Below are 8,987 nucleotides of genomic sequence, written 5' to 3'. Positions count from 1 at the left end.
ACCTGCGGGATCATCTGAGACCAGCCACCCGGACAGCTGATGAAACAGAAGTATTTCTGTCTGTAATAAAGCCCTTTTGTGGGGAAAAACGAATACTGATTTGCTGGGCCCAGCTCCCAGTGGGTGGGCCTATTCCCTCCCTGGCCCACCCATAGGGCGGCGCACAATTGGCCCAGCGTCGTTAGGGTTTGGCCGTGGTAGGCCGTCATTGTAAATAAGAATTTGTTCTTAACTGACTTGCCTAGTTAAATAAAGGTAAAATAAATAAAAAATAAAAATGTGTTGCCAAGTCTGCCAAGTCATGTGAAATCCATAGTTAAGGGCCTGTATTCAATTGACTGATTTCCTTATATGAACTGTAACGCAGTAAAGTCATTGAAATTGTTGCATTTTGCATTTATATTTTTGTTCAGTATAGTTACAGGCACACTGGCACAGTGTCAAAACCTCATAAGAATGATGATCTACCCCATAAAGTCATGGACACAATGCAATCTATAGAAACCAACCGCTTGGATAGGTCAGGTCATAGTACTGTAGGCCTCTCTATAGAACCCAACCACTTGGATAGGTCAGGTCATAGTACTGTAGACCTCTCTATAGAACCCAACCACTTGGATAGGTCAGGTCATAGTACTGTATGCCTCTCTATAGAACCCAACCACTTGGATAGGTCAGGTCATAGTACTGTAGACCTCTCTATATAACCCAACCACTTGGATAGGTCAGGTCATAGTACTGTAGACCTCTCTATAGAACCCAACCACTTGGATAGGTCAGGTCATAGTACTGTATGCCTCTCTATAGAAACCAACCACTTGGATAGGTCAGGTCATAGTACTGTAGACCTCTCTATAGAACCCAACCACTTGGATAGGTCAGGTCATAGTACTGTAGACCTCTCTATAGAACCCAACCACTTGGATAGGTCAGGTCATAGTACTGTATGCCTCTCTATAGAACCCAACCACTTGGATAGGTCAGGTCATAGTGATGTAGACCTCTCTATAGAACCCAACCACTTGGATAGGTCAGATCATAGTACTGTAGACCTCTCTATAGAACCCAACCACTTGGATAGGTCAGGTCATAGTACTGTAGACCTCTCTATAGAATCCAACCACTTGGATAGGTCAGGTCATAGTACTGTAGACCTCTCTATAGAAACCAACCACTTGGATAGGTCAGGTCATAGTACTGTATGCCTCTCTATAGAACCCAACCACTTGGATAGGTCAGGTCATAGTGATGTAGACCTCTCTATAGAACCCAACCACTTGGATAGGTCAGATCATAGTACTGTAGACCTCTCTATAGAACCCAACCACTTGGATAGGTCAGGTCATAGTACTGTAGACCTCTCTATAGAATCCAACCACTTGGATAGGTCAGGTCATAGTACTGTAGACCTCTCTATAGAAACCAACCACTTGGATAGGTCAGGTTATAGTACTGTAGACTTCTCTATATAACCCAACCACTTGGATAGGTCAGGTCATAGTACTGTATGCCTCTCTATATAACCCAACCACTTGGATAGGTCAGGTCATAGTACTGTATGCCTCTCTATAGAACCCAACCACTTGGATAGGTCAGGTCATAGTACTGTAGGCCTCTCTATATAACCCAACCACTTGGATAGGTCACGTCATACAGTACTGTAGACCTCTCCATAGAACCCAACCACTTGGATAGGTCAGGTCATAGTGATGTAGACCTCTCTATAGAACCCAACCACATGGATAGGTCAGGTCATAGTGCTGTATGCCTCTCTATAGAACCCAACCACTTGGATAGGTCAGGTCATAGTACTGTAGACCTCTCTATAGAACCCAACCACTTGGATAGGTCAGGTCATAGTACTGTAGACCTCTCTATAGAACCCAACCACTTGGATAGGTCAGGTCATAGTACTGTAGACCTCTCTATAGAACCCAACAACTTGGATAGGTCAGGTCATAGTGATGTAGATCTCTCTATAGAACCCAACCACTTGGATAGGTCAGGTCATAGTACTGTAGACCTCTCTATAGAACCCAACCACTTGGATAGGTCAGGTCATAGTACTGTATGCCTCTCTATAGAACCCAACCACTTGGATAGGTCAGGTCATAGTACTGTAGACCTCTCTATAGAAACCAACCACTTGGATAGGTCAGGTCATAGTACTGTAGGCCTCTTGGTGAAAGTGCTGTTCTCTCCCCTCACTAGGACACTGAATCATATGCACAACAACCTTGTGACAGTGTCAATCATAGAAAAACTTGTAGCAGTATTTTACAGTGTCATGATTATGCACCTGATGGTATACAAAAGGCTATGAAGTATTTGTAGTTAATCACAGTGGTGGAAAAAGTACCCAATTGTCATACTTAAATAAAAGTAAAGATACCTTAATAGAAAATGACTCAAGTGAAAGTTACCCAGTAAAATCCTACTTGAGTGAAAGTGTAAAAGTATTTGGTTTTAAATGTACTTAAGTATCAAAAGTAAATGTAATTGCTAAAATATACTTAAGTATCAAAAGTAAAAGTATAAGTAATTTCAAATTAAGCAAACCAGATGGCACCATTTTTTGTTGTTTTAATTTACTGATAGCCAGGGGCACACTCTAACACTCAGACATCATTTACAAATGAAGCATGTGTTTAGTGAGTCTGCCAGATCAAAGGCAGTAGGGATGACCAGGGATGTTCTCTTGATAAGTGTGTGAATTAGACCATTTTCCTGTCCTGCTAAGCATTCAAAATGTAATGAGTACTTTTTGGTGTCAGGGAAAATGTATGGAGTAAAAAGTGCATCATTTTCTTTAAGAATGTAGTGAAGTAATATTTGTAAAAAATATAAATAGTAAAGTACAGATACCCCAAAAAACAACTTATGTAGTACTTTCAAGTTTTTTACTTAACTACTTTACACCACTGGTTCATTTATTATATGTCCCCCCCCTTTCTTCTCCCCAATTGTGTCATATCCAATTGGTTAATCATATCAGTAACGTTAGTTCCTCATAGCAGAGCTGTAGCTCCGCCCACCGGCGAAGTGGAGCAGAGCATGCTGGGTGATCTCCAGCTCAGAGAAGAAGATCAGCTCGAGAGAAGTTAAGTGAGAGAAAGTTCCAGCCATCCTTGTGTTTTCCCACCAGTTAGGTTTCATTGTGCGTCCTTGTTGATATGTAAGTACATATTTCATATCTTTCAGCGGTTTATGTCTGAAGATGCACTCTGCGACGATAATGTCAGATTTATGGTTATGCTAATTAGTAGTTTATACTGCGAGCTACTTGGCTATTGTGAGCTGGTTGGCACTGTTTTGGTTGTCATATCATTTCGTACATTTAAGCCTGTATTTGTAAAGAATAATGTCCCCCAGTGCGTTGTTTATATACCCTGTAATTGTATACGTGTATGGTACATCATTATATGGGTATTACATTGTATTTCACTGTTTCTAGGAATTCAAGTTCATTGTGCAGTTGTAGCCCAGTACTGAATATGATAGTGCTATGCTTTGTAGTATACGTGCGGCGGCACCCCATTAATCTCAAATTAGTGCAGTCACATTCAAGTTGTATTGCACTGTATGGTCCTGTATAGCATTAAGTCATCATAGTCATGTTGTTTATGAGAGATGTGAATTGGAGATAGTATTCTGTCATTTACTATTGTTTATTTTATTTATCTCTTTACTTGCAGACCACACAGACACACACTGGTTGAAGCAAGTTGCCAGACCACTAAGTGCCCTAGCCCATCCATACTACATACTGTCATACTGTAGTATGGATCTGACTGTCATCTGTGCCCTTACCAGTACACGGGAGCGAACACATAAAGTAAGACCTAACCTAAAGAATATACAGTCCATCAAGTCCTCGCTAACATTGTGTTCTGTTCGAGCCGGATAAAGGTGTTTACTCCAGGATCAAGATGCAGCAGGTGAAGCCTGGACCTGGTCTGATCATCCAAGGCACCAAGCCTCACCTTATCCAAGTTATACGAGCACAGGACACATGGACAAGAAGATGACCTTCAGCCTCGCATGGAGGGAGCTGCCAAGATGACACCCCTCACTCCACCCAGTCCCTTCCTCTCCAGCCAGGCCAGATGAAACAACTCCAGATGAGTTGGAGACCTTCAGAGAGTACAGGGCCATTCTAAACCCTCATCTGACCCACAAGAGCAGAAGGATGAGCCACAGTAAGCAGAGTAAGGAGCAACATAGAGATCTGTCCTTGGTCTACAACAGTCCCTGGGAACACAGGAAGCCACCTACAGAGCACGAGCTAGCGAGAAAGTACATTGAGCAAGAGAGGCCAGCTGCGGCAGTCCCAGCGAGCTATGCAGGTCAGGCCCACTCAGCTACGTGAGAAACAAGAAGAGATGGTACAGCTCGCCGAGACTCTCCTCTCCGTGCTGCCGCAGCTCACATCCCAGTCTATAGCTAGTCTCTCCCACTAAGCCAGCCCCTACAGAGCCCTCATGCTGAGGTATCCTTCCAGCAGATAAAGTTCAGCTGACACCACCACGGCCTGCGTTAGAGCTGGTTGAGCATACAAAGCAATCAACCAACAAAGAAGATACGACTTGTGATGGACAGTATGACAACAGTGAGTGGCCTGAACCCCCCCCCCCCCAACGTGGCCTCCAGCATGTGATGAGTCACTACTGCCATGTCATCAGTGACTCCAAGCCTATAGTGCGGCTACCAAGAGCCTCCTCCAGCAGCTATGAGTTCCCTCAGTCCCGGTGCTCACTCCACCTGTCAGGAGGCTACTCTTCCACCAGTCGTCCAGCTAAGAGAAATACCTACCTGTCAGCTCCTAGACACTCCCAGTGTGGAGTATCAGCCCCTTGATGGTGCCAGGGTGTGTCTACCTGTCCCTGCCATTGGTTCTCAGTTCACCCTCAGCATGGGTATCCAGCCTGTTCCTGACGAGGTGTTTCAGTCTGCCACCACGAAGGACCCATCAGTCAACAGTAGTCTGCAGCCAGCCACTGTTCCAGAGTTGCCACCCGCTCCTGCTACAGAGCCGAAGTTAATCAACGAGGTGGACTCTTTAGCTGCTCCAGCCACAGGGGCTCTGCCTACTGTGTCCTGGAGTCCAGACCAGCTACTGAAGATGGGGCCCAGTCAGCCACCTTCCCCAGGGTTACTGCTGATCCCTACAAAGCTAACCCATTCTTCCCTCAGGTTCCTGTATGCCACTGACTATGGGGCCGAGCCTACTCCGTGCTCCAGCCTCCTGTCTGTTCTTGCTATAGGAGCTCAGCCTACCCCTGTCAAGTCAGACTCACTGTCTGCCAGGCATGAGGAGCAGCATTCTCCATCCATGAGGGCCCAGCCTGTTTCCATCATCTGTTCCCAGCCTGAATCCCAGTATCTCTCCTACCAGCTGCAGCCCAGGGGCCACCACCTGGCTTTAGACTAAGAGTCATCCCTGTTTCAGTTAGGGGGGCTTCGCCAGAAGCCAACGACAAGCCCCCACCTGCTCCTGATGAGGAGTCCAATTCATCTCCAGCAACGTGCCCTCCACTTGGCCCTGGCTTCCAGACACCGGCTCCGTTGGGGAGTCCCCACCTGATCTTGAGTGGGGGCCCACTACTGCTTCCTCCAAGGTAGAGAGGCATTGTAACCCAAGTCACCCTACGATTGACCGGTGTTATATTTAGCCCCACTCTCCCCTCGTGCTTAACCATACTTCTGCTAAAAACCCTGGGTTTAAAAAGGCTCAGTTCGCTCATATTTAGGAGTTGATAAATAAATAAAGCAGGAATAGAAAGCTGGGATTTCCCACTTTTTAACAAAAGCCATTAAAACTGTTGTTTTTGCAATTGCAAGAATTGTTGTGCATTCACTGCTTGTCAGAATGCATGTTTCCCTCCCTGTGGCACTTATAACATGAATGTGCCAAGAGAGGAATATTTATCTAGCATGGAACACAACAACAAGCTGACTAGGTAAATAGATCAACTATTATACCATGGGGTTGTTTGATTTTTCTATTAATTACTTGTTTTGTTTGCAGAGGAAAAGTAGGTGTAGAATGTTCTAGCATCTTCAGTGCACCTCAGCAGAAATATTTTTTCATGTTCCATATTGTTTTGGTTGCGTAGTGGCAATGATTTTGCCGTGGCGCACCCCCACAGCAAAATGAGTACAGAGGAAACACTGGTCTGGTACATATAGGTACATACAGTAGATTGTGTGAGTGTGACCTGTTGCTGGCTGGGCTACAACCTGGTCTCAGATAATTTCATATTATTCTGTATGTAAATCTGAATCCCCCATTTAGTATAGACCCTTTTGCCATACATGACACACTGACAGATGCGCGTGACTCTTGACGGCAGTAAGAAAGCCATTGCCATCTGCGCCCATTCATCATAGCCTAGATTAACATTTTGATTACTTCCAAACAAAACAACTTTTTGGGGTTCTCATACACTTACAATGATGTTTTGATTCTTGCTTGAATAGTCACTAAGATTACATTTGGTTGTGATCTTTGCAAAATAACTATTTTGGATGCAACAGTTGTTAGCTAGAATACTAACACACATTGATATAGACTGTAGCAAAAGCTAGCCAAAGAGCCATTTTACTGGTTGAAGTTTAAGTGTTTTTAAAAAAAGTATAATGCAGTTGATTTGCGATGACAAACATATTAAGACATTTATACAAGCCTTAAAATCAAATTATAAACCAAAAGTAGTGTGAAATGCACTCATAAGCAACATGTAAATAGAGGCTTTATTTTGCTGGTGTTCCATAAAAACACCCCCCTTGCTCTGCCACCAACTTGCACACATCACCCTTGTGCGGCAATGTTTGCAAACATAGAAAGGGTCTATATGGCACTGAGTATCCCGGATTTACATTTACTCTGTTGCATCAAGTCTATGAGACCAGGCTGGTCATTTGTGTAAAAATAGCTGCACTATTGTACTACACTGTTCCAATATGGGACCAGGGCATTAGTTCAGCTCACATGCCATCAGATTTGTACAGGGACTGCATCACTGCAAGGGATCCAGCCAGCCAGGGGTGAAGAGTTGATGACTGTCAACCCAACTCTAATTGGGGCTACTTCAGGCACGAAGCGAAATAACTTCACAACTGCAAGAGGAATCGTAAATAAATGGACACGTTTCCTTTAAGACTCCCCTCTCCCGGGTTGACAATTGTAGCTGGTGTGACGTTTACCACATCTCGTCGGCTAAGGAAAATATGCTGTTCTACGGTTTCTAATCCGGAGAATTTCAACCTGGTAATGAAATTGTAACCAAAGAGGACAGCTATGAATTCATAAACTCAATGGAAGTGTTCCGGTCATTTCAACATCCATCCAAAAAGAACAACAAAAAGTCTCGACAGGAACGTCTGGGTTTTGACAGAGCTTTCGACCGAAGTAGCAAGTTTCCCTGACTGAACCGCGAGACAGTTTGGTAGGATCATTCAGAACCCCACACTGCTTACGACTAGACTACAACGTAACTAGCATTAACATCATTCATAGAGCCACGTTAAATTGATAGCACTGCTGTCGCTGTTACATTGTATCCATAATAACACTGCTACAGATTTGATAGCTGGCTACGTTTCTATTTGTCTGTTCGTTCAAACAACAATAGCACTGATTTACCCCGTTTCTTACATTGCCGGCATATTTTAGCCCACAACTTTTACTGCAAAACCGGTGAATTGCACGTTCTGTTTAGATACGTTGCAATACATTATGCGATAGGCCTAAACTGCTATTAGCTTAGTTGGCTACAATGTCTGTAATATCACGGAGCTTGCTGGTGTCTTCTACGAGCAAGCCAAATGACAACGTGTCAATAGCGTTGTGAAGATTAATCAATAACATTGTTGATGTTTCCTTATATTATTGTGTCAGTAGACCAACTGCAAGCCTACCCATCTCGCCCTTTCCTGGCCAGGGCTAACCGCCACACAGTGACAGGACTGTCTGTATCGACTGCTGCCCAGATGCCCGGTGGAGGATGCCTTCGCAACAGCTAGGTAGCTACTAGCCTCTCTGGGAATGATGACGCTGTGATTTAGGGGTCGGAATTAAAGGGAACAACTATCATTTCAACGTTTTGGTGGAAACGGATTCAGCCGTGCTTTTTATTCCCTCTCGTACAGTAGCCTCTCTTTTTTTGGTGTGACTAAAGCAGTGGTTCCCAGCAAGGGGTACTAGGCCTGTCCACAGGGGGTACTTGAGAAGATTCATGAGACCATAGGTCTAGTGGTAAAATGAACATGAGGGGGAGCTTCAGGGTTACTCCAGGCAGAGCAAAATTCAGTTGGTGGTACAGTAAGCAAAAATAGTTGAGAACCAGTGGACTAGAGCAGCCCATACAATATTGTGATGTCCAACCACCGTTTAAAGACTTTGCTATTAATCTATTGAAGGTTTAAGAGACACTCATTAAATGAACTACCAATATGACATTTCTTAGGAATAATACTAGTATAATAGTAATAATCCAGTAGTTATTAGCATAACATTATGAGAGACTTATACTTGAGATTCAACACTTGCTGACTGACACTCCTGGTTCCACCACTTTGCATGGCATCTTTGTCAACTCTTTGCATTGCATCTGATCTGAGCATTAAGCATCAGTTGCTGAAAGAAAAAGATTGGATCCTGTGAAATAAGAGTCCATGATGTAGTGTCTTTAAAGCCTTGAGCTTCCACCTCAATGTTCTTCTTTGTATGTTAGTGAAGAACGTTAGCGGACTGGTTTTAAGTGGTTTAAATAGATCTGACACAGGCAGCTAAAGTATTCTATAAATTGTTCCAACAGTGAGTGAGCCACAACCTCTTTCTTGCTCTACAGAAAAGTACACCTCTTTGCTGCCTCAGACTTACACCATGCCCAAACCGGATGTGCGCAAATTGATTTTGTCCCGCCACACCAAACGCGATCACGACATGCAGGTTGAAATATCAAATCAAACTCTGAACCAATTAT

General features: G+C 43.9%; 1 protein-coding gene across 6 annotated transcripts in view; it reads left to right on the top strand.

Annotated features, from left to right (window-relative positions):
• Positions 1–3,055: 3,055 nt before the first annotated feature.
• The window catches only part of slc36a4 (solute carrier family 36 member 4), a 262,213-nt gene continuing 256,281 nt past the window's right edge, over positions 3,056–8,987 (top strand). For 3 of the 6 annotated variants that reach the window (XM_014163297.2, XM_045703959.1, XM_014163304.2), the window contains exons 1-3: positions 3,056–3,175; positions 3,696–7,448; positions 7,904–8,025. In XM_014163297.2, the coding sequence (XP_014018772.1) occupies positions 8,007–8,025 (19 nt within the window). In that variant the 5' untranslated portion in view covers positions 3,056–3,175; positions 3,696–7,448; positions 7,904–8,006. Of the gene's footprint in view, positions 3,176–3,695; positions 7,449–7,900; positions 8,026–8,987 lie in introns of all 6 variants that reach the window. The other 3 variants (XM_014163300.2, XM_014163299.2, XM_014163298.2) reach the window with 3 other exon arrangements.

Source organism: Salmo salar, chromosome ssa20 (assembly GCF_905237065.1).
Source record: "Salmo salar chromosome ssa20, Ssal_v3.1, whole genome shotgun sequence".
Classification (NCBI taxonomy): Eukaryota; Metazoa; Chordata; class Actinopteri; order Salmoniformes; family Salmonidae; genus Salmo; species Salmo salar.
The sequence above is the reverse complement of the archived record's forward strand: the minus strand, read 5'-3'. Positions and strand labels throughout refer to the sequence as shown.